At 33.5% G+C, this 26,365-nt stretch overlaps 1 protein-coding gene across 5 annotated transcripts in view; it reads left to right on the forward strand.

Moving 5' to 3' along the window:
* Nucleotides 1-26,365, forward strand: part of DIAPH2 (diaphanous related formin 2) — a 984,211-nt gene that overhangs the window by 248,405 nt on the left and 709,441 nt on the right. For all 5 annotated transcript variants that reach the window (XM_047843487.1, XM_047843489.1, XM_047843490.1 and 2 more), the window contains 5 exons: nt 989-1,107; nt 6,139-6,203; nt 10,474-10,578; nt 14,133-14,447; nt 16,060-16,174. In XM_047843487.1, coding sequence (XP_047699443.1) covers nt 989-1,107; nt 6,139-6,203; nt 10,474-10,578; nt 14,133-14,447; nt 16,060-16,174 — 719 coding nt within the window. The remainder of the gene's footprint in view (nt 1-988; nt 1,108-6,138; nt 6,204-10,473; nt 10,579-14,132; nt 14,448-16,059; nt 16,175-26,365) is intronic.

The following is a 26,365-nucleotide window of genomic DNA, read 5'->3' on the forward strand; positions in this document are numbered from 1 at the left end:
TGACTAGACTGATTATAATCTAATATTATTTATCCTAAAACTGATGATGACTTGAAAAAAGTCTCAGATGTGTAATATATATTACTATTTATTCTGAGTCTTGAGACCAGCCACATGACAAAAAAAATATAAGAGCAATTAGACTCTGTTTGGCTTCATTTGAAAACTTTTAGTGGCTTGGCTAGTTATCAGCATACTAATCTTAGGGATGTTTATATCATAATTTGTCTATGATAGTATTTATTTCTGATGTTTCTCTGTTGAATTTATTACCCACTGATAAATACTAAATTTTCCTTAAATTTTAATGTAAAAAGTGCCTTTAAAATTTTTTGAAGTATGCAAGTAGTCATTTTTAAGACCAGAATTACCTTGATAGATCACAGAATTAGGATATGTTTAGAAATCTTTGACACTTTGAACAAATTCAGACTATGGCCATGCATATTAAGTGTGTATGCTTCTATAAAATGGATCTTTTAAAAATGTATAGAACTAGATCTTTTGAATATTGTGGCTCAGTCCAGTTTTGTAAGCTGTTATAGCTAATCTTGAGTAAAAGTGTTGTGATAAATTCAGTACCTTGTCAATGCCAAGACACTCATCCCTTACTGAAATTGAGAACTTGTGGAGGCCTGGAATCATTTCTGTATCCATGGATGTAGGACTAACAGGTCATTTGTTTTCATTAACTTTAAGAACAATTACTTAAGTAAGTAGATAAGGTTGATAAGCATGACAACCATGAATCCTTACAAACTAAAGTATTAAGTCACTCATGTTCACAGTTGATTAGATCATGATGGGTTTTTTACTATAATGTCCAGACCATTGTTAAACATATTTCTCCAGAGAGGGTGTAATGTTTAGTATGATTTCTTCTAGCAGTGCTAGAAAAATACCTCATTCTTTTATCATGCTGAACCACTTCATAAGAAAATTGACTTGTATAGGTAGAAAAGATATTCAAGAATACTTTCTTTTTCAGGCCACAGTATTACAAGATAATTGAGGAGTGTGTTTCACAGATAGTGCTGCACTGCAGTGGTATGGACCCAGATTTCAAGTATAGGCAAAGATTAGACATTGATTTCACACATCTGATAGGTATGTAATATTATCTTCAGTGTCCTTTGATTGTGTTTTACTATCTTCTGTATAATAGTTTTGGGAGGTAGTGCTCTCACTGAAGTTCCTGATTAATATCTGGTAAGTCATTGTGTCTGTGAGTACCCAATCACTATAATTGTTAATTATGATGATCATGAGGGTTCTGCCTGTGTGATTGAAAATATTAACCTATTTGATAAGTTTTTTTTTAATTTTTTTTAACGTTTACTTATTTTTGAGACAGAGAGACAGAGCATGAACAGGGGAGGGGCAGAGTGAGAGGGAGACACAGAATCTGAAACAGGCTCCAGACTCTGAGCAGTCAGCACAGAGCCGGACGCGGGGCTCGAACTCACGGACCGCGAGATCGTGACCTGAGCCGAAGTCAGACGCTTAACCTACCGAACCACCCAGGCGCCCCGATAAGTTTTAATGCTCTTGAATTCAGTTTAAAGTCAGTGCCCCCCCAAAAAAACATTATATTATTATAGATGAATGTTTTACTTTTAGAAATATGACTCTAAAGACCTTTGATTATGTTGGTTTATCAGTGGTGTTATAGAAATCACATGTGCAATTATAGAGTCTAATTAGTAATATAGCTATGTTATTAGTGTTCAAGTTTGAGAAAATACTGACTTCAATAACTCAAGACCTTTTAATTCAGTCAAAGTAGATCAATTTATATTTTCATAGACCTTAAAGCTAGAAAAGAATTTGAGGTGATCATGCTCATGTAATTGGATTGCTAAGGGAATGAACTTATATCATCCTAGACTACTAGTTAGCTGTATTTTCTGAAACAATCTCTGAAGGATGATGTGAAATCTCTTGTGAAATATGCTACATTATATGACCTCATAGTTAAACAGTTTTTGTACCTAATCAAAATCACTATTGGCTAAGTTTCAAGAAAACATGAACTCATTTGTCTTGTCTTTAAAGGAAGAAAGCAACAGCTATGGAATGCCAATTATAATTCTTCACTCCACAGCACAAGGCAGACTCATAGTAATATTCAAAGATGAATTTTTTATTTTTAATTATTATGTATTTTCTGATTTTTAGATGGGTAATTTTATTTTTTAATTTTTAAAGCTTTTGTTTCATTTAATTTTAATTTTAATTTTTTATGTATTTAATCATTCATTTATTTATTTTTTAAAACTTATTAAGTATCTTCTATGTGATGCTTTTGGTAATACTGATTCTTTTTTTTTCTCAAGTTAGTTAACATACAGTGTAGTCTTGGCTTCAGGAGTAGAACCCAGTGATTCATCCCTTGCATATGACACCCAGTACTCATTCTGAAAAGTGCCCTTCTTAATGCCCATCACCCATTTAACCACCCTTCCACCCTCCAATCTCCCCATCAACCCTCAGTTTGTTCTGTGTATTTAAGTATATCTTATGGTTTGCCTCCTTTTCTGTTTTTAGCTTAGTTTTCCTTCCCTTCTCTTATGTTCATCTGTTAAGTTTCTCAAATTCCACATATGAATGAAATCATGGTATCTGTTTTTCCCTGCCTGAATTATTTCACTTAGCATAAATTTATTTATTTTGAGAAAGAGTGTGCAAGCAGGCAGGGGAGGGGCAGAGAGAGAGGGAGAGAGAATACCAAGCAGGCTTTGCAATGCCAGCATAGAGCCCAATGCAGGGCTTGATCCCACAACTAAAGGATCATGACCTGAGCTGAAATCAAGAGTTGGATGCTTAACAGACTGAAACACCCAGGCATCCCTAAAGATTTTTTTAAAGTAATTTCTACACCTGCTGTGGGGCTTGAACCTAGAACCCCGAAATTAAGAGTCACATGCTTTCCTGACTTAGCCAGCCAGGTGCCCCTTATTTTCTGATTTTAAAACCAGTATTCATTTATTCTAGGCAATCTAGAGGTTTATGTAAGTGATAGAATGAACCACTGATCTCACTTTTCAGCTCAGTACATTCCACCACCATTACTCACTTTTCAGCTAAGTACATTTTCTTATCTCTCTCTCTTTTTTTTAATCTATCTATCTGCTGATTTTTCATGGAGCATCATATTATGAGAATTTTTCCATGTTAACCTTCAAATTCTTACTTTGAATATATGTATAATATTCCATCTTATGGAGTATCATGATCATCTTGACCAGTCCTTTCTTACTGTACCTCTAGATTGTTTTCAGGTTTTCATATTAATAAATGAATCTGCTATGCACATTCTTTATATAAATTTTGCCTTTTTCTTGTCATTTCCTTACAATTGATTCCTGTAATTGATGGTATGAACTTTGAAAGGCCATATGCTTTAGAGAAAGTGGGCACCAATTTACCTTCCCTGAGAATTAATGTGAATGCTGGCCTCACTGCATATTTGATAATGAGCTTGATAAACTCAGTAGTTTATTTCATATTTTGTTGAGAGAGTTATAAGGCAATATTTCCAAATATTTGTATTTCCTTATAATCTATTATGGACCATGCTTGGCACACATACTGTATTGTTGATTTTGGCTAAGTCTTTCAGTGTTCAATAGACATTTGTTTTTTTGTGTACTGTGTGCCAGGTACTTACAGTTGTGTACTGTTAGCATTGGGATGGGGGAGGTAAAGGCAGCAAACGAAAGAGGATAGAACTTCAGAAACCCATTATTACCTCATCCATGTGTCATCCTTCTGATTGTGAACAAACCATTTAACTTTTATAGGCTTCAGTTTTATCCACTGTAAATTCAGATAAGTCAAATATCTGCATGGTTCTTAATATTTTATGGTTAGAGGACTTTTTCTGATGAATACTTTGGAACTTTCATTAGAACCACCACCACTACATACACATACACGTGCATAAATGTAAAAATTAGCAGGTGCTTCAAGAACTTCTAGGAAATTTATGGATCTCTATTTTAAAGTCACCTGGACTTGGAATATAGAGTCCCTTCACAATTCTTAAGTCTAGTATTTTTCATAAGTTCAATCAAATTCTTGCCCAGAACTCTTAATGTCTTCCAATTGAAATTTAAATCAAGATCATTACCAACCAGTGAAAGCACAGCACAGATCAACCCCCTCTTTTTCTGATCATTTACCAATTTCCAACTTAGTTCTTTATACGCAGTTCTTTAAAAAAAAAAAAAAACTTTAAAAAAAATTTTTTTTTTCAACGTTTATTTATTTTTGGGACAGAGAGAGACAGAGCATGAACGGGGGAAGGGCAGAGAGAGAGGGAGACACAGAATCGGAAACATAAAAAAAAAAAAAAAAACTTTATTGAGGTGTACTTGACATGTGAAAAGCTATCTATTATAAAGTACATAATTTGATAAATTTTGATATTTGTATACTTAAAACCATTATCACAATCAAGATAATAAACATCTCTGTTTCTATGTTCTCTGTTATCTCTCCTTCCCATGCCTCCCTACCTCTCCCCATCTTGAGAGAATAACTAATATGTTTTTTCTTACTATAGATTTTTTTTTAATTTTATGTAACTAGAAACATATTGCATGTACTGTCTTTTTGTATGGCTTCTTTCATGTAGCATAATTATTTTGAGATTCATTCATGTTGTTATATTGCATGTATCAATTGTTCATTCCTTTTTACAACTGAGTAATATTCCAGTATATGGATATACTGCAATTTGTGTATACATTTAATTATTGATGGACATTTGGGATGGCTAGTATAAGTAAAGCTTCTATGAACATTTATATATATATATATATATATATATATATATATATGGGAATAGACATGTTTTCATTTCTTTTAGGTAAATAGGTGTGGAATGGCAAGATACAGAGTACACTTATATATGTAATGATGAGAATATTTCCAAAAAGATGTTCTTCAGTTATTTATATTCTGGAATATTTGATTAGGTCTGAGGAATTTAATGTTTGTTTCCTTATTTACATAATACATTTTGCTGCAGATCAGAAGTCAGTTAAGTGAAATCTTTCTGTAGAAAACCTGAATTAATGAGTGCTATAGTGTCCTCCCTTCTAGCCTTACTTTAAAGGACATTTTGAGGGGCACCTGGGTGGCTCAATAAGTTAAATGTCCAACTCTTCATCTCGGCTTAGGTCATGATCTCACAGTGTCATGAGTTTGAGCCCCGTGTCAAGTTCTGCACTCCCAGTTCAGAATCTGCTTGGCATTCTTTCTTTCCCTCTCTCTCTGCCCCTCCCATACTTTCTCTCAAAGTAAATAAACATTAAAAGATAAAAATATATAAAGGCAATTTTGAGTCTTAATAGTCTTTTTAAATTAATTTTTAAATATTTTTATTTATTTTTGAGAGAGAGAGCGAGTATGAGTAGTGGAGGGGCAGAGAGGGAGGGAGACACAGAATCTGAGGCAGGCTCCAGGCTCTGAGCTGTCAGCACAGCTGATGTCATGACCTGAGACAAAGTTGGACACTTAAGGGACTGAGCCACCCAGGCGCCCCAGAGTCTTAATAGTCTTAATTTTTTAAAAATGTTTATTTATTTTCGGGATAGAGAAAGAGTGCAAGCAGGGGAGGGGCAGAAAGAGAGTGAGACACAGAATCTGAAGCAGACTCCAGGTTTCAAGGTGTCAGCACAGAGACCGACATGGGGCTTGAACCCATGAAGCCCAGGATCATGAGCTGGGCCAAAGTCAGATGCTTAACTGACTGAGCCACCCAGGCGCCCCGAATAGTTTTAAAAATAGATTCTTTGTCTTCTCTCCACCCATAGTAAACTGCAAAAAAAGTAAAGAATTATATTATTGTAAAAGTTGGGAAATAATTGAATATCTCTAAAATGATGATGATTTTGTCAAATACATTCTTGGATGCTTGGCGTTGTGATTCATCAATACTATCATTGAATTCAGTCAGTATGCAAAAAAATGTGGTAGCTTATATTTTATGTGTAGTGTAGGTCAATTTACCTTCAATAGCAATTGATATAAAAAATGATTGTCTACATGGTAGACTTATAGGCTGGTATCCATCTTTTACCTAGAGATCTGATGCAATAATTTCTAATATTTTTTTGTGAATCTTAATAGATTCATGTGTGAACAAGGCAAAAGTTGAAGAAAGTGAACAGAAAGCAGCAGAATTTTCAAAGAAGGTAAAGCCATAATTGTTAACAATTTATTCGTAGTAAATATTTTATATTTATTTATGTGAAGACTTAAAAATGTTTTTTCCATTATGTAGTACTGCATGTTTTTGGTTAAAACATAACCATAAAATATTGGTTTCATTCCTGATAAGATCAGGCTGTTTGTTACTGTTGCCTCCTCATCACCTTTAATTCATTATGGAAGAAAAACACTAGGTGTATTCTACCAGACTGATAAATGAAATAAAATTAGTTTATTGGAAGGATATAGTTTGAAGCAGTCAACCAAAATGCATTGCCCACATCGCTTTCTTGCAATTCTCCTTTACGATAGGTAGCTCCCTTGGAGAACTGTGAATTGTTTAGCTAGTCCAATCTGTTATGATCTTTAATGACAGTGCTATTAAATAGCAACAGAATTACACAGGGTTTTTTCTCTCTCTGTCTCTATGCTTTGACTTGTCCTCTTGGAGTTTTATAATTACCAGTTTTAAATGATTCTGTTACTTCATATAGGTTTGGTGGAATTTGATGGCTCCTTTCTTTGTACGTTAATGAATTATATAAATATAAGTTTTATGACTATATTAATTTTATTTAGATTTCAGATTGTCTTTTCCTTGTTTCATGAAAGCATGACTACAGTTTTACTAGTTTCTACCAAAAGTTGCATTTTTTGTTGTTGTTGTTGTTGTTCTAGACCCTAGGATGCGTTAGTATAGTATTTCTCTCCTGTTGGTGTCAGGGGGAAGGATTGAAACATAGGTCTAAAAACTCTAGTTTTCAGCCTTCTGACAGCAAGATAAAGTGCTTACATATTGCTGTCTCTTGAAAGTTATGACTTACCTTGGAGATTAGATAATCACTTTTGCTATCACTCTAGAAATTATAGAATATTACTGAAGTTACTTCAGGGCATGAAGAAATGTCTTTGCTCTTTTGGTTACTGGAATGGATTTTCAGAGTTTGGGCATAAAATGTTTGTGCAAAGTTGTCATTTTATTGGTGGAAGAAAATGAACAATTTTTAATAGACATTTATATTTGTAATGTTCTTGTTTTAAGTAGCACATTTAAAATTCTCTTTGAAAATCTTAGAATCTTCTTAATTTTTTGCTGGCACTTTGATTAGATGCCACAAGACTTGAAAATTATGATGATCTATCTGGTAAAATTTTCTGTAAGCATATATAAAGGGAAATGGAGTCCTGAAATAATAAAAAAGATGTTTCAGTGTTTAGTGCTTTATTCTCATCACCATCATTTAGAATGAAAACATGTATGGTCTTCCAGTGGTTATCTTGCATGCCTTTTCTTATTCTGGGTAATTTTAAGAGGCTGTATAAAGTAGTAAAAAAAAAAAGTGGGGGTATAGAATGAGAAGAAATAGTTGTAAGATCTGATCTTAGCTTTTCCACTAATTAGCTATGACTTTAAGTAAGCTACTTACTCTCTTTGGAACTTAATTCTTTCATCATTTATAGAAGAGGATAAGATTAGTGGCCATGTAAGAAGTCTTCCAACTTGCATATCTCAGGTTTCTGTGATTCCTATTCTATGGGTTTACAGATTAGGATCACTTTAAATTATAAGCATTGTGTGTCTCTTTTCAAATGTACTAACAAACCATTTATAAAGGAAAATGGTGTAGTTTGCATCATGCTTAAACAACACACAGATGAAGCTAACTTTGGGAGAGTGGGTAGAAGTATAGAATGAAATAATTTTTTAAACAGATGTTTATTTATTTTTGAGAGAGAGAGTGAGTAGGGTATGGGCAGAGAGAAGGGGGCAGAGGATCCAAAGCAGGCTCCACTCTGACAGCAGTGAGCCCAATATGGGACTTGAACCCACCAACCACAAGATTATGACTTGAGCCGAAGTCAGGTACCCCAGAATGAGATAAATCTTAACATGAATGGTAGTGAAGTTGAAAAACCTCCATCTTTTCAGTGAAGTGGGAAACATGGTCATTTACTGACTGTGAAGGATCAGGGGTGAGTTTGAAATTTTTAAATATTAGAAAAATTTGGACTAACCTCTATGGAACATTTTCCAGAAACTCGAGTAGTAATGAATAAAAGAACTAGTGTTTCATGTTTGACCCAAACACTATTGTTATCCAATTTGTTTACACACTCTTTCTTCAGACTTGGATCTGTTTGACATTCTTTAATTTCCAAAGGTCAAATCTATGAAGGTGAATATTTATTAACAGTGAATATAATTTTTATTGTTTCACAAACTCTAAAGACAATTCTAGACAGTAAGATATATCAATTTTAGGAACAGAAATAATATAATTGTAATAAAGTATAGACTTCTAAAGTGATTTAAAGTGACACTGATAATAAAGGGCAAATGTTTTATAGATGGACATACCAGTATTTATGTATACAGGCTTGTTTGGTTCTGCTTGGAGCCCTGACTGAGGTAAGGGCTGGGCTAAATGTAGTAAATGGATATTCATCATTTAGATGGTCTCTCCTGCTTAGCACACTATAATTATGCATGTATGTATATATGTATCAACTTCCTATTTAACTTCTAATTAGTTAACATGTATTGTAATATTAGTTTCAGGAGTAGAATTTAGTGATTCATTACTTCCATATAACACTCAGTTCTCATCACAACAACTGCCCTCCTTAATACCCATCACTTATTTAGCCCATCGCCCTGCCTACCTCCCCTCCAACAACCCTCAGTTTGTTCTGTATGGTTAAGGGTCTCTCTTAAGGTTTGCCTCCTTCTCTCTTTTTTAATTTCCCCTGTGTTCATCTTTTGTTTCTTAAATTCCACATATGGGTAAATAATATGGTATTTGTCTTTCTCTGACTTTTTTGGCTTAGCATAATACACTCTAGCTCCATCCAGGTCATTGCAAATGGCAAGATTTCATTATTTTTTATGGCTAAGTAATATTCCATTGTGTGTGTGTGTGTGTGTGTGTGTGTGTGTGTGTGTGCGTGCCCATATATATATACACACATACCACATATATGTATGCATACCCAAGTATACATATACACCACGTCTTCTCTGTCTATTCATTAGTCAAAGGACACTTGGGCTCTTTCCATAATTCAGCTATAGTTGCTAAAACTGCTATTAACATTGGCATGCATGTGCCCATTTGAATGAGTATTTTTGTATCCTTTGGGTAAATACCTTGTAGTGCAATTGCTAGGTCATAGGGTTGTTCCATTTTTAAATTTTGAAGGAACCTCCATACTTTTTCCAGAGTGGCTATACCAATTTACATTCCCACCAATAGAGTAAGAAAATTCCCCTTTCCTTTCCCTTCTCTTCCCTTCCCTTCCTTTCCCTTCCCTCTCTCTCTCTCTCTCCCCCCACTCCCTCTGTGATCAGGGCTCCCTCCCCACTGCAGCACCCACAATTATTTTTGCCCCCAGATCAGATCTCCACACCTACTACCTTCCACTATTTGGCTTATGTCTTCCTTTGGTTGTGCAGTTTGGTCTTTCAGTTCTCAGATTGATTTCATGGGTGTTCAGAATGATTTAATGTTTATCTAAATGTTTTGAGAGATGAGGCAAGCATAGGGTCCTGGTACTATTCCTGCATTTTAGCTCCTCCACACAGCACACCATAATTTAACCTTTCACTTTCTCTCTTACAACATTTTATGCAAATGTTTTGGTTAACCATCCTAAGGAAAATGCCATTTTTCTCTCACATTTTGTGGAACACCATTTTTTGGATGCTAGACAATTAAGATTGTAATAGAAATATTCTCATTTGTATTAATGTACAATCATTCGATCATTCTAAAAGTACAGTCTCTTTTCAAGCTTAAATACAGGTAAGGAGTTGAACTGCTTGATGGCTAATTTTTTAGATTTCATTTTCCAATTCAATGAACTTAAAGGTATGGGATGAAACATTAAATGAAATTATTAATTCTAAAACCTAATTTTCAATAACAAAACAATATAAATGTTCATTATATATGAAGAGAGACTTCTCAGTCCACCCTTTTAAAATTTTGTTCTGTATTTTTTTTTTGAAGTGAAAGTAGGTTTGTTTACCTTGGTTTTCAGACCACATTTCTTTTTCACTAATACCATAAGCAATAATCCATCCCCACAGGGGTGTGCTTAGTTGTCATGAAAATAATCTAGAGCTTTGATTTTCTGAATGAATTGGGAATTCAATGAAGCAAAACACATTCCGCTTATTTAATACATAACATTGTTTAAAACTTCTTCAAAACTGTGTTATTAATTGTACATTTATGGTGGTGATCATTGCAGTTTGATGAAGAATTCACAGCTCGACAGGAAGCTCAAGCTGAACTTCAAAAAAGAGAAGAAAAAATTAAAGAGCTTGAAACAGAAATCCAGCAACTTCGAACCCAGGTAATGAAACAAGATATAGACTTTATTTCATGTCATAATGAGTTCAATGGTAGAAAATTATCTTGTTAGATGGAAGGAAAAATGTGACCACAAACAGACTTTTTGGCAGTTTCTCATTTTAGTTGAAATAACTACAGGTTTGATTTTCCTGGAAAATAAATCATTTTACTGTTTGGATAAAAATGAGACACTGGTTTCTTAAGCTTCCCTGAATATTTTTAATGGGATATATTACATAAGCAAGACTTTTGGAGACAAAATTTTCATGATGATTTGAAAAATTGGATGCATAATTTCAAAACCTAGGAAATTTACATTTCCACCTATATCCCCTATGATGAAAAGCACCCATATACACTCAAAATCTTAATTATGGTGTCTAAACTATATAACTGATTAAGTCCTCTCAGTACTTTTTATTTATTTTTATTATTTTAAGAACTCTCAATAGTTTTTATGTTTTAAATGCATATTAAGAAATGGAAATTAAAAATGTTGGTGAAAAAAATGTCATTTTCCTATGTATGCATTTCCTTTTTTGTCTTTACTGTATACTTTAGCCTATAAATCCAATTAATGAAAACGATGTTTGAGAAAGAAATTGAAGATTACCTTCTTACAAAATAAAATTAAACTATGTAAATTTTGAAGGTCTAATTGGCTTTATTAAACAATTTGTGAATTTGGCAGCATTCCATTTAGTAAGCAGAGGGAAACTCCAAGGAGTTGTAGAAAATGAAAGGTTTTTATGGAAAGAGGGTGGGACAATAAAGTTTTTAGGGAAAGGAAAGGATTATTCTAGGCCTTGACACTTTCCCTTAGGGGAAAAAGCAAGAAGTGTTATGCAGATTACCTCTTCTTCATTTAGGGGATGGAGAGGATTTAGGTGGCAGACTCATTGGCTGCTGATGGAAAAATTCCTTACTTACCTTTTAAGACTATATTTCTTGGAGATGTTGAAACTGCAGTTAGATTATGTATTAAGCTCCAGTTTGGTGACTCAGCCTAACTGATGCCATTTGGGGCCGGTGGTTTTCTTTTTAACACCTCTTAACATAGTGGATGCTCAGTAGATACTTGTTTGACTAGATATGTATCCATCAGTCTACTAAGAAATGACTTCAAAAGTCACCAAGGAACTCTGGTGAAAATAAGTCTGTTTCACTTATCTATTTTATAATTTTCTTTCATTCAATCTTTCTCTTTTCTTGTGTCATCTTACTACCCTTTTCACATCTCTGAGAACTCAGTTTCTTTTTTTTTCCCTCCCAGATGGTGACATTGCCCAATGTCACCCTAGCACAGGGCCTTACTATTTAGTATTTGCTTATTTATTATTAAATTAACTGATCTGTAAAAGTGCAGAGTCACATAGTTCTTTATAGTGTACTCAAAATTGTGCCAAATACTAAATTATTCATTGGCTATATTCAATTCTCAATACTCTATTGTAGCCTAATTTAATTGTTCCATTCCTAATTGTTCATGGGAGGGAGGAGAAAGGCTGATATGATTTGATTTTTAAAGGCTGGTGGCATTTATTTGAGATACTTTATTAAATTTGTAAAGCATGCATTTAATTTGAATAAAATCCTGTGTTAAAAGTGATAGCATTTTTATGTTTGCACAAGTTTCTTATCTTAGATATGATCTATAGAGACAAAATTTGATGTTAAACATAATTTTGCTCTTTTAATAAAAAAATGGATGGACATTTTACCTTTCAAAATATTCAATAAATCCATTTATATATAAAATTTAGAGTAAATTACTAATTTCCTAAACTTTTCAGAAAAAAATATTTTTACTTTCTCCATAATTTCTCTGCTCTCAATCAAGACTATAAAAATCAGACTGTTTTCTAAAATTTTGCTGTGTTAAAAGTAAAGTGAAAATAATTTTGCATATTTTAATCCTATCTCAATTCTTACTAATTTCCAGAGGAAGATTGTCATTTGTTAAGTGTACAAACACTTTAATTGTTTGTATGTGTATTGTACACACATAAACATCATATATATGAATAAAATATTTGGACAATGCATATTAAATATTATGAGAAACATTTCCATGATTCTATGATAAATTTTTAATATTCTTATAAATAAGTCAGTCCTTTAAATTGATTGCTCTGAAAATATGCTTCAATTTATCTATTTTGTAAAGACATTTCTAAGTTTAGTTAGTACAATTAAGTAGTTCAACTTGGAAATTCGTATTAATAAAGATAAGAAGACTTTCTCCCCAAATAAAAGTAACACTATGCCAAGCAATTTTATTAATTTTAAATTTTTCATTAAGTTAACCTGATGTCATATCTTGAATCCAAATATGTCTGTTCATTGGTAGGATTTTCTTGAGAATGTTTATAATAAACACCTTCACTTTTATATTAATTTATTTTGGAAGTGAACCTTTGTGACCAGTGCTGGCTTAAAGAAACAGGTACAGGTAATTTAAAAAGTAGACAATTTGGGGGGCGCCTGGGTGGCGCAGTCGGTTAAGCGTCCGACTTCAGCCAGGTCATGATCTCCCGGTCCGTGAGTTCGAGCCCCGCATCGGGCTCTGGGCTGATGGCTCAGAGCCTGGAGCCTGTTTCCAATTCTGTGTGTCCCTCTCTCTGCCCCTCCCCCGTTCATGCTCTGTCTCTCTCTGTCCCAAAAATAAATAAACGTTGAAAAAAAAAATTTAAAAAGTAGACAATTTGGAATGAGATATTCTTCATCTTTTATCCATTATCATTAGAAAATGAGTTTCAATTACTTTCTGGTGGTAGAAGTAAGTTATATTCTCCTCATAATTCAATCTGTATGAATTAATTCCTTTCATGGCAAATGACTCCCATTTATGAGGAGGTAGTCTGCTGTAGTGGAAAGAGGACCGCATTGAGTATAAGAAGAACCAGAGTCAAATCTTAACCACATTTCAGACTCTGTGACCTTTGGTTAATCATTTAACCTTTTTGTAGTTACAGTTTTCTTATCTATAAGCAGTGAGATATAGTAGAGATAAAAATGCCCTACTTACATTACAAGCTTATAATAACAATGAAAAGAAATAATAGATGTAAAAAAATGGATAAACATAGATTACCATGCAAATGGATGTTAGTATTAATTATTGGCATTAGAAGACTGCTAAGTTACTGGTACTATGAGACAGACTCTGTGTAAAGCTAATTGGCTCCAAGGGAATCCAATCTATGATTGAATTAATTATCCGTATTCAAACCAACTAGTCTCATAGGCTCAAGCCATTTACAGTACTTCTTTGAATATATTTATAATGAAAGATAATTTTCAGTTTTTTGGAGGAGTGCTTCACAAATTCTTTAAGGAAGCCAACTTTTATAGTGCATTAGCAGAAGTAGTCATTGTCCAGAATTTATAATACTTACCAAAAATCTATGGGAGTCTTTTTCAGTCACCGTTAATCCCTTAGATATTACTAAATTAAAGTTTATATAATTTTAAACCAACAATGTGTACTGATAAGTTTTCTTTGTTGTTATATTTTACTGTAAGCATTTAAACATTGTATTATATATATTTCAGGGACATGGACTCTCAGGTTCATCAGGAATTCCAGGCCCTCCTCCAGGGCCAGGTGGTGGGTTATCCCCACCACCACCACCTCCACCAGCACCATCTCTGCCTGGAGGAGCTCTCCCTCCTCCTCCACCTCCTTTACCTGGAATGACTGGTATACCACCACCACCACCACCACCACCTTTGTTTGGGGCACCTGTTCCACCATTTCCCCCAGGCATTCCTCCTCCTCCAGGAGCACCACTGGATCTGCCTTATGGGATGAAGCAGAAAAAAATATATAAACCTGAGGTACCCATGAAGAGAATCAATTGGTCAAAGGTAATGCTACAACTGGAGTAGTTTTTGGCTTTGTCCATTCATAGTTGATTGTTAATATGTGAATAAGTATTCCTGCCTATGAGAACTGTATAATGCTTGAGAACATTACTATTGACTTGCTTTCCTTTTGTGAGTTCACCATCTTATGTGTATCCTTCAGTTTAGTACCCAGAGAATTGGAAATTCCACAAATAATTTGAAATTTATGTAGAAGGCAAAAGGAAAACCAAAGTGAAAATGGTGCTAGAGAAATCTATGAAATCTATGAAATCTATCACTAAATGAAATATAATTTTGATTCTTAATACTGTTGTTAACTTTAAGTACTATAACATTCTCAAATATAATCTCCATTATTATTGAGCCCTTTTATCTTAGTTATTTTAGTTCTTAGAGAAAGGTTTTTTTTTTAGTTTTAAATATTTAGGTAGTATGGAATAGGTGACAGTATTCATTAGTGACGTAACTATTTTTGATATAATATATGAAAGTTCTTTTTGTCTTTTGAATGTTATGTTGCTTTATTATTATAAGAATATGTCTTTTGAAAGGCTTATTATCAAGATTGACACTATCCCTGTTTACTAGGAACTAGTCTTCTAATGAAAATACAATTAGTCAGACCACCATTTGGGGAAATGACTTATCCAAGAACATGCTTAGAGAGAAATCTGACATTATCTACCTAGTAATTGGTTTGACCAGAATCATGCTTAAACCACTTTTTTAAGGTTAAGAATATACTTTTACTTTCTCATAAGAGTAAATGAGGTACACATGTTTTTGGAATATAGTTATTTTTTTTTTGTTAGGTACAATCCACCAAACTATAGCATCCAGATGCTGTTGGCCCAGTTATCTCTGTGTGTAAATGAAGTGATATGTTCACTTAGCATTTGAGCATGCAGTGTAATGGTACTTACATATCAAAGAGCATCATGCTGTACTGGAACATGTACAGTCCTAATTTTGAATTGCAGTTCACTGGTTAAGAGCAAAATTCTCTGGAACAACACTGCCTGGGTTTAATTCCCATCTTTGCCATCTACTAGTTTGGGCAGCCACTTAAACTTCCTGGGGCTCAGTTTACTCATCTTTAACATACAGATAATAGTAGGTCCTGCTTCAAAGGATTATTGCAAGAATTAGATTAGGTAATATATGCAATTCACTTAAAACAGTACCTGACACATTATAGGAGGTATGGAGGATGTCATCTATTATAATTATTACCTTCATCCTGGCCAGTAAACATGGAAATTTTTTTCACTTTTCTGAACTTTAGTTTCCTCATTTTTAAAAATCCAAGAGCAGAACACAATGTATGTGAGTTAGGGTAGGGATTTACTAAATTATTTTTTAGGTGCTTTCCAGTAGAAGATTTTTTTAATGTAATTTGCTATATGCCTTATTGCTATTGTGTATTTTTCTGTACATGCAAAGAATTCTGTGACTTCCCCAATGAATATTTACTTAAAAAGTGTTATTTTAATGGATCCTAAAATTGGTTCAGTAGATAGATGAATAAAGGAAACTTGTTGAAATTGAATTCTTTGAAAAATTAAAAATGAAGTAATAATTTAGAAACTTATCTTTGTTATTTTTGTTTCAGATTGAGCCCAAAGAATTATCTGAGAACTGTTTCTGGTTAAAAGTTAAGGAGGACAAGTTTGAAAATCCAGATCTCTTTGCAAAATTGGCACTGAACTTTGCTACCCAGATAAAAGGTACATTTTATTTTTTAAAGTACAAATTTCTTATTCTGATATATTGAATTCAGTGCTTTGCAAAAAAATTCTAGTAATGTATACATGTATAATTTTTCCACACTGGACAAACATAAATAGATTAACTTATTAAGTAGATTTTACCAAGTAACTAAAGAAGAACAGCTGCTTTTCCTTTTAAACTTAATTTGCATAAATGTTATCCATCTGAAAATATTGGTTTATTTTTTTTGTTTAATATGTAAGTTATATCCCTCTATTATAATACAATCGTTTCTACTGAGAAGCAGAGGAGATAAAGTTGTCAATTCACCATGTAAGAGAAAATAATGTAACAGAATGCTAATGGCATAGAAGTTTTCATGAAATTAGTATAAGATTGGTGCCATAGTGCATAAATAGTCTTTCCTCTTACACTTATATTACTTATCAATTTGTTTTCTTAGGAAGTTTTATAGTTTTTTCCTACAAGCGTATTTTCTACAATCTGTATTTTCAAAATCTTGTACCTACTGAGTATATTTTACTGATTTGATAATGGAGTGCTTTATTATTAGATCTTTATCCTCTTGTGAGTTTCACACATAATTTTGTTACTATATAGATAACTTCTCAATCTCATAATCATTGGTATTTTAACTATTAGTTTACTAATTATTGCAAAATTGATAGTTCAGGTAAAGTTAGGATTTTTTCAGTTTGGATGAGTATTCACAACAAGAAATTGATACATTCCAAATGCCCATGCACTTGGAGTTGGCAGCTTTACCATTCACTTGTATGATTTGTCACATCATTTCCTATAATGTGAATTTTGGAAGATTAAGAGAGAGAAAGCGACAGAGAAAGAGAGAGGTGAAAATTATTCCTTTTCAGCCCTCCTATATCTTGCACACTGGAGGTGCTTTTGCTGTATTTCTTGTTGCATGTAGATTGAAGTTCACACACGCACACACACACACACACACACACACACATCAGAGGTAATTAGAAGAAATCTGACATTTTTAAAAAATCCTGGAATTACTTCTTTTCCTTATTTGCTACAGTAACCTTCACATTTAAAGGGTTTTTCAGTGACTCCAGAGCTATTATTTACTATAAATGTTTTTGTAAGTTAAAAAGGTAAAATGCTTATATCAAAGTAGCCATATAGTAAAAAAAAAAAAAAAAAAAAAAAAAGATGCATGATAAACTTATCCCTTTATCCCAGACTTACAGCTTTTTCTCCAGAGAAAAACAATGTAAAAATGTTACTAATTTCTCACATTCCTTCTAGAAATAGTCTGTGCTTCTAGAAGCATTTGTGTATTTATCATTTTTGTTTTTGGCTTCTTGCTGTTTTTACTTTACATACTTGGATGTTATTCCATAGTAGCTTATGTTCGTCTACTGTGTTACTTTTTCATACTGGATAGAATTCTGTGGTATGGACTTATCCTAATTTATTTAACCAGTCTAAATAATGGATATTTAGATTAGTTCTGGTCTCTTCTGCTATTGCCAGCAATGTTGTCATGAACGTGTAATCTGTATGTAACTTTGTACACATAAGTCTGTCTGTAGGACAAATTCTAGAAATGAAATCCCTGGATGAAATGCTGTGTACTTTTATAATTTTGATACATATTGCCAAATTGCATTCCAAAGAGTTCATGTCTATAGTGGCACCTAAAATATAAGTATCTGTTTCTCTGCAACTTTTGTCCATCTCAGAGGTAAATCATCTATGTTATCATTTTCACTTCTCAAATTCAGAGTGAAGTTGAGAAGCTTTTCTTCCATTTGAAGACACTTTTAATTTACTTTTCTGTGAACTTCTCCCTCTAGTTCTTTGCTTATTTTATATTGAGCAGTTGCTTTTTTACTTATTGATCTATTTGTATTGAGTCCCAGAAGAATCAAAGGCGTCATGAAATTGTAGAGTTATTCTGGGCCTTAGAAGTGATTAAGCCCAGACTCTATTTTACAAATGAAGAAAATGACATTTGAGACATAGAGGTAAGTGTAAAATCCATTAGAGAGTTTCTACAGGTAGTGTGGTATAGTGGAAAAGGCCAGAGATGGAGTCACAAGTATTTGCATTCCAGCTATAATACTTGTAACCTCTGAGACTGAATTTTCTCATCCATAAAATGAGTAGACTAATGTTTATCTAGTAGTGTTGTGAGAATTAAGTAAGGTTATATATTTAAAGCACCCAGCACAGTACTTAGTATAGTAGGCACTTAACAAATATTAATTTCCTTTCCCTTTCATTTAACATGATGCTGTCTGTGTATGTGTGTTTTCCTTTAGTTGTTGATACTTAATACAGGTGTTAATTCAGTAAGAAAATTTCCTGGTCTTCTGAGCAGGACTTTGTAGAGCCAATCAGTTATAATAGAAGCAATTCTTACTGCAGCTGCTAAAACCTAATAAAAATTATATAAAAGTTCTCATCTCCTCAATGATGAAAGCACCACATTCCCATTATTCTTAGCTCTCATTCTCTGAATTTTATGTGTGATACTACTATTTCTACTTTTCCTAAGTTTTAATATTTGAGTATAAATCTGGTCAGGGGCACCTTTCAGTAATCTTACTTTTATTAAGATTTATTTTCTGAAGGGACATTTAAAGGAATAATTAAGTATAGTAGCATATTCCAGACATAAATAATGTAGCCAAAATAAAATTTAATGAGACAATACTCTCATTTATTTTAATAACACTTAGTAACTATTGATTGATCTTACTATAACAGCTGAAATTCCTGGTCACTTGCAGTGCCTTGATTCATAATTTGGCCAACAGGTGGCAGGATCAGTAAGAAATCAGGAGGCTCTGGCTCCAGTGAACTCCAAACACACTACTCTGGCTCTCCTAGCTCCAGGGATCCACTTTCTTTCCCATTTTGCTTTTGTTTGCTACTCAGCTGCATTCAGGAAGGAGAAACACACTCATTGTTTCTAAGACTTATTTCTGAAGCTCTTAGACCCGGTGTTCCAAAACCTCTGAGAATTTTCTCCTGTTGCAAGGAAATCATGGAGAGCTCATGTCTCCATTCTCCCTAAATACATTGAAAGCATTACTAGTCTGTGTTAAGAAAATGTTTAACCTAGGAGTTCCAAGTGCTTCAGACTGCTAAATAGAAAGAAATTTTTAAATGTCTCTGATTCCTGGGGTGCCTGGGTGGTTTAGTCGGTTGAGTGTCTGACTCTCGATTTCAGCTCAGGTCATAATCTCACAGTTTATGAGTTTGAGCCCAGCATCAGGCTCTGTGCTGACAGCACAGAACCTGCTTGGGATCCTCTCTGCCTGTCTCTTTACCCCTCCCCTGATCACACTCTCTTTCTCAAAATAAAATAAATATACTTAAAAACAATACCTCTAATTCCTATAATATTTAAATGTGTAAATAATATGTGGGAGTACCATCAAATTATATTTTCTAGTTGAATTACTTAGAGTTATAGAGAAAACAAACAATTTTTAATTTTTTATTAATAAACCAAATTATTTCTAATTTAGGAGAGAATGGATGTCTCATTTCATTTAATTTTTGTTTATAGAGTACTGACTATATGCAAGTTACTATATTCAGTGGGAGAGAGAGAAATGAATAAGGTCTTGTTTTCTGCACCAAGGAACTTACCATCTAGTGAGGGAGAGAGAGAGAGGTACACTACATTTAGTCAAGTTGTATTTCATGTTAGCATAGATATTTTTTTAATAGGAGCCCAGGATGAAAATATAGTTCCTTTTGAGTAGGGCAATTGGAGATCCCACATGTGGTATAATTTGAGCTGGGCCTTGATATTTAAGTAGAATTTCAAAAGAGAAAGAAGGAAAGGAGACATTCTAGTCAGAGAACACTATTAGAAAGTTTGGAGGTGGGGTAAAGTGCATACAGGGTGGGGTGTGTATTGGGTTAGGTACAGCTGTTGAAAGCACAGCCTTTTGAGTTGGGACTTGAAGGTGAAACTGGTAAAGGGAACTTTATACTGAGGAAATGGGGTTTTGTTTTTTAAGCTTTAGGGACCCAGTAATTTAATAATTGACTATTGAGCAGACCTTTGGCAGACATCTAGAGGATGGGAATTCACAGATATGTGATAGAGCATTGACTGTGAATAAACCACCAGTAGTTTGGGCAAGACATGATGATATCCTGATCAGTAGGAATTCTTACTCTTAATCTCTAAGGTCTTCTAGTTCCCAAATTCTGTGTTCCCATGATTATAATATGTAGGTTCTTATAAGCATTAATGATGGTGTATGACAAAAAATACCTCAAAATGCTCTCTGGTTAAATGAAAAAAAAATATGTATGTATTAGATGCAGCTGCAAAAGACCCTGTTAGTAATTTTGAATATATATTACATATGTTACTGTTAGAATTTGTATATGGGTTCTAGTTTAGTATTCAATTTGCTGGTATTTGGGACCACATACCTATCAAAGCTATAGAAATAGTATCATTTTCCTTAAAAATCTATAGTAATTACAGTTAAGAGTGATACTATATAAGAGTTAAAGTAATGAAGGTTAATATTAACTAAACTTAATAATAAGAAATGTAGGTTATAACTGCTAATTCTAATTAGAAATTCTAAAGTTCTCTAAAGGCTTCAGGAAGAATAAAGATTGTGTGGAAGTTGTTTGGTTTTAATGTTGCTTGGAGGAAATATGATAAATAAACATAAAACGTTAATGAAATTTAGCTTCTTCAATAATATATTCCTGTAGTGTAATTTAGTTTTAATAATAACAGAAAATTGAGGTGTTATAATTATTTCAAATGCATATAAATGTCATTTTGAGATATTGGGCATAGCTTCAAAATTATGGTGGAACTGAATTTGAAGATGTATTTATGTAAAAGCACTTTTCCTCTAGGATCATATTTTAAATTGTGTTTCTTAGTCATTGAATCAGCTGGCTCCTTTTGAATATACCCACCCTTATTTTGTTGTTTAATACAGTCTCCTATATTTAGTGTAGTAATGAAAAAAAAACATGAGAGTGGTAAAATCTAATTCATGTCTGTCTTTATAATATAGAAATTCTTGGAATTGGCTTGAAAATAATGAGATGTCAGTCCCAGAGTGCCTGCTCCCTATAAAATAGTGCTAAAGTGTGCTGAGAGACCTGGTGTCCTCACAAACAATCTGTCATCTTAATGACACAATATGCATGCTCTGTAGTACAAGCTTTAATACACATGGAAACAAACTAAGAAGGCTTAATTCTTTCAGGCAGCCAACTAAACACCATATATACCTGTATATAATTTAACTTATGATGATACACACATTCATTTCTGATTAGCATGTTACAGCATCAAACAATTACATCTGTTATGTAGAAGAGGAAACAAGGAATTTGTGAGCCAGAGATGCATGACATTAATTATAAGAGTTGCTAACTGTAGAGAGAAACTGAGACCATGTGTCTTCATCTTGCTAAAGGAGTAGGCGTCAAAATGGCTTATCTTTATATATTGATGATGATGTGGTCATTGTGCTACTTCTACCACTAATACCATCACTACTAATAATACTAATAGCACACTTATTAAGCATTTACTATGTCCCAACAACTGCATAAGCATTTTATTTATTTATTTATTTATTTATTTATTTATTTATTTATTTATTTAATATATGAAATTTATTGTCAAATTGGTTTCCATACAACACCCAGTGCTCATCCCAAAAGGTGCCCTCCTCAATACCCATCACCCACCCTCCCCTCCCTCCCACCCCCCATCAACCCTCAGTTTGTTCTCAGTTTTTAACAGTCTCTGCATAAGCATTTTAAATCCATATCTCATTTAATCCTCACATCAACCCTGGATACTATTATTATTGTTTTATAGGTAGAGAAACTGAGACTATGGGAGATTTAATTATATGTCTTTTTTACATAGCTAGTAAGTGTCAAAGCTGAACTTTGAACCCAGGTTTATTCTTAATCAATTTCTTATTTTGTAACCATGGCTTTGATTTTTTTTTTATTTTTAAAAAAATTTAATTCCAGTATAGTTAACATACAGTGTTATATTAGTTTCCGATGTACCATATAGTAGTTCAACGTTTTCTATACATTACTGAATGTACTCTTAATCCCCATCACCTGTTTCAACCATTCCCCCACCCACCTTCCCTCTGATAACCATCAGTTCTCTACATTTAAGAGTCCTAACAATGGCTTTTAATGGCTTTTATGCTATTTGTACACGTTGTTGCATAGTTTACTGATCCTTTCTTAATGCTATAGTTTCACATACATTGTATTATCTTGTGAAGTGTGTAATCCTATTATCCTGGTACTGAAGTCAGTTCTTTAGAACTTAAACCAAAGTAGAAAGTTGTAAGCTCATGGAAGGGAATAAAGTTATTTTTTTCTAAGATTTTTTAAGGTATTTTCTGTGTAGAATCTATCAATTGTAAAGCATTGGTATGACTTGAGGCTGTCTCTTCTCATAATGAATTTAGTAATGTGGTCTTCATGTCATTATGCATTTGGTAAGGATATATTAATATACATAGGATATATAAAGTAATTAGAGCAGGTTTTCATGGAGCTTCTTGAGGTTAACTTCATAACATTATAAACACTGTGTTATTTTAATATGACACTTTTTAGCCATGAGTTAGTGAGACTGTCTCTCCCCATTTCAGTAATTTTTGCAGATAAGTATTGTATTGATTAGGCACAATAACAGGTATTAAGTTGATAGCATTTACAATTCACACAGATACTCATTGACATTTACAATTATTGTTCTAGCTAAATTTGTTTTATTTTGAAAAAAAAATAAAGGTTTATTTTACCAAATGGAAATTATTTATAATAAATTCCAGTGGAAAATTTTAACACAGCTATATAAAACAGCAAAGGGGTATGTTTTATTCCAGTTGTATATTGATGGCACTTAATGAATTTCCAGCCTATATCTTGCATGATATAAGAAGTATGAAAAAGATTTCTCTGATTTAAGAAATATATTTAATTTAGAGAAATTCAAATATGGTAGCTTTTCTGAGGCATTATATATAAGTAATCTCTTTAGTCAGTTAGTCCTTGTCAGTGAGAGTAAATTTAATTCTTTCTTTTAAATTTTTTGAATGTTTACTTATTTTTGAGAGAGAGAGAGAGAGAGAGAGAGAGAGAGAGAGAGAGAGCAAGCATGAGTAGGGAATGGACAGAGAGAGAGAAGGAGACACAAAATCGAAAACAGGCTCCAGGCTCTGAGCTGTCAGTACAGAGTCTGACACAGGGCTCGAACTGAGATCATGCCCTGAGCTGAAGTCGGACGCTTAACTGACTGAGCCACCCAGGTACACCTAATTCTTTCTTTTTAATAGGTTATTCAGTGATATATGGTTGTTACTAAGTTTTCCCTAGTTTTAAACTTTCCTTTTTATAATTTTATTATTATTATTTTTATTTATATCAATTTCATCTTTTGTTTTTTATTTTTTCCAGCTTTATTGTGATATAATTGACATAATATTGTATACATTTAGGGTGTACACTTTAATGATTTGATACATGTATATATTGCAAAAGGATTGATTGAGTGAGCTAAATTTTGTTATTAGGTGCTTTCCAAATACTGATACTGTATGGAAGATGACTCAAGAAATCCAAGATTATAGCGTAAACATATCAGTTTCATTTTAACACATGCCTCTAGGAAGACAATTGCTCTTGAAAACACGTTCACATTTTTGTGTATGACTATCATGTTAAAATAACTTTAACTTCTTATTTTATTTTTGTGGATAATGTTAGTTACCTATAGCTACATAACAAATTACCTGAAGATTGAGCAGCTTGAAAGAGCACACATTTATTTTCTCAGTTTCAGGAATCTTGGCAGAGCTCAGCTTTGTCTTCTGCCTCAAGGTCCCTGACAAGGAAGCATATAATGTTGTCAGATTATGGTCTAATACAAAGGCCTGAATGGGGAATAATCATTCTTTTTTTTTTTTTTTTTTTTTTTTTTTTTTTGGGACAGAGAGAGACAGAGCATGAACAGGGGAGGGGCAGAGAGAGAGGGAGACACAGAATCGGAAACAGGCTCCAGGCTCCGAGCCATCAGCCTAGAGCCTGACGCGGGGCTCGAACTCCCGGACCGCGAGATCGTGACCTGGCTGAAGTCGGACGCTTAACCGACTGTGCCACCCAGGCGCCCCGGGAATAATCATTCTTAAGCTCACCCATATGATTTTGGGAAGCATTCATTTTCTTTGGGGCTACTGGACTGAGGGCCTCCACTTTTCTTTGCTGGCTGTCGTCCAGAGGCTGCCCGCAGTTCGTTGCCTCAGAGACCTCTCAGTAGTGCTATTCATAAAAGGCAGTTTGCTTCATTAAAGCGTAAATACCAGGAAGGAGTGAAGAGCAAGTGAAAACAGAATGGAACTCAGTCTTTTGTAGCCTAATTTCATCATTACTCGAGGGCATGAATACCTGGGAGCAGGTTGCATTTGGGAACCATTTAAGAAGATGCCTACCACATGAATATATACAATTTTATTTCCCAGCCATTACAGGTTCTATAACATCTCTCTCCTTGATGACTTCAACAGAATTCTAACTGGTTTTTGCATTCAGTCTTATTTCCTTGTGATCAGTTATCTACAGCCTAGTCAGAATTGTCTTTCTAAAGTGTAAATTATTATTGCACTCCCATGCTTGGAAAATTTCACTAACTAATAACTAATATTTCACTAACTAATAACAAATTATTGTCTTCAAGGGGACATCTAAACTCTTCCTCATGTGTTTCAAGGTCATTTGCCTCTGTATTTAACTGCCTAATTTACTTACTTGCCTAAATTGTCCTTAGACTGAACTCTTTTGTTCCTGGAACAGAGACAGTTACAAGACTTTGCAACTTCTTTCTGAACACACTTTCATCAGTTCATCATTTGGTGTCTATTTAGATGACATTTCCATCATAATGCAGTCTTCACAATATATTATAATCTTACTCACTTGTGTCCCTCATCAGACACTGAACTTCTTGGAGGCAGAGAGAAGTATTTCCATTTAATTTACTGTTGTTTCCCAGCATGAACTACAGCTTCTGGCAAATGTAAGTGTGCATTGAACACACTAATGAATTACAGTTTCATAATGCCAAGGCAAATAAAATATGGGTCTAAATCCAAATGTCTGCACATAGTAGGAAATGTGTATATTTAATAATTCATTTGGTCTGTGTGCGTGTATGTGTTTGTGTGTGTGTGTGTGTGTATATCTTATGACTGATTAAATACCAGATATCTACATAATTTAGTCTGGCTTTGGTAGTTTGTTAATTTGCCCAGTTTAGTTATGATGATTTAGTAATTCTCTGTATTTAGCTGTGTGTGTGTGTGTGTGTGTGTGTGTGTATGGCTATATACTTATCTATATATATAAATTTGATTTATATATTATGTAAGCATATAAAATTATATAAAATATATTTATTAACTTCATTTATGTGTTTATATTTTATATATAAATTCTGCTATATATATTATATTAATATATAAAGCTATACCAATATATATTTGTGTATGTAAATTCTACAGATGTTAAAATTTTCAAATGTGAAAGGTAGGGTTTTTTCACTAGTGGCCTATTGTTTATTTAGACAATAAAGTTGTATAATTTATGGTTGGTCCACTTTAAATAGAACTTCAGTGTACATAAGTAAATGTCTAATTCCTGATTTGTTTTTGACCTTAAGGAATCCATGTGATCCCTTAGTATCTCTATGTAAAGAACTTTAAAATAAGATAATGATCAGGAAATAGAAGGACCATCAAAAGGAATTCTGTGAGAATGAAGATAAATACACATAAGAGACTCATAACAAAATTGACAATTTTAACAATTAGAAGTGTTAATGTTTGTGGTACACTTACTATATGCCCGATACTTTGTTAAATGTTCTACATGGATTATTTCATTTTTTATAATGTTTATTTATTTTGAGAGAGAGAGAGAGAGAGGGAGAGAGAGAAAGCTGAGCAAGTATGAGTGGGGGAGGAGCAGAGAGAGAGGGAGAGAGAGAATCCCAGTCAGTCTCTGCGCTATCAGTGTAGAGCCCAACATGGGGCTTGATCTCACAAACCACAAGATCAGGACCTGAGTTGAAATCAAGAGTCTGACACTTAACTGACTAAACCACCCAGATGCCCCTT

This window comes from Prionailurus viverrinus, chromosome X (assembly GCF_022837055.1).
Source record: "Prionailurus viverrinus isolate Anna chromosome X, UM_Priviv_1.0, whole genome shotgun sequence".
In the NCBI taxonomy this organism is placed as follows: domain Eukaryota; kingdom Metazoa; phylum Chordata; class Mammalia; order Carnivora; family Felidae; genus Prionailurus; species Prionailurus viverrinus.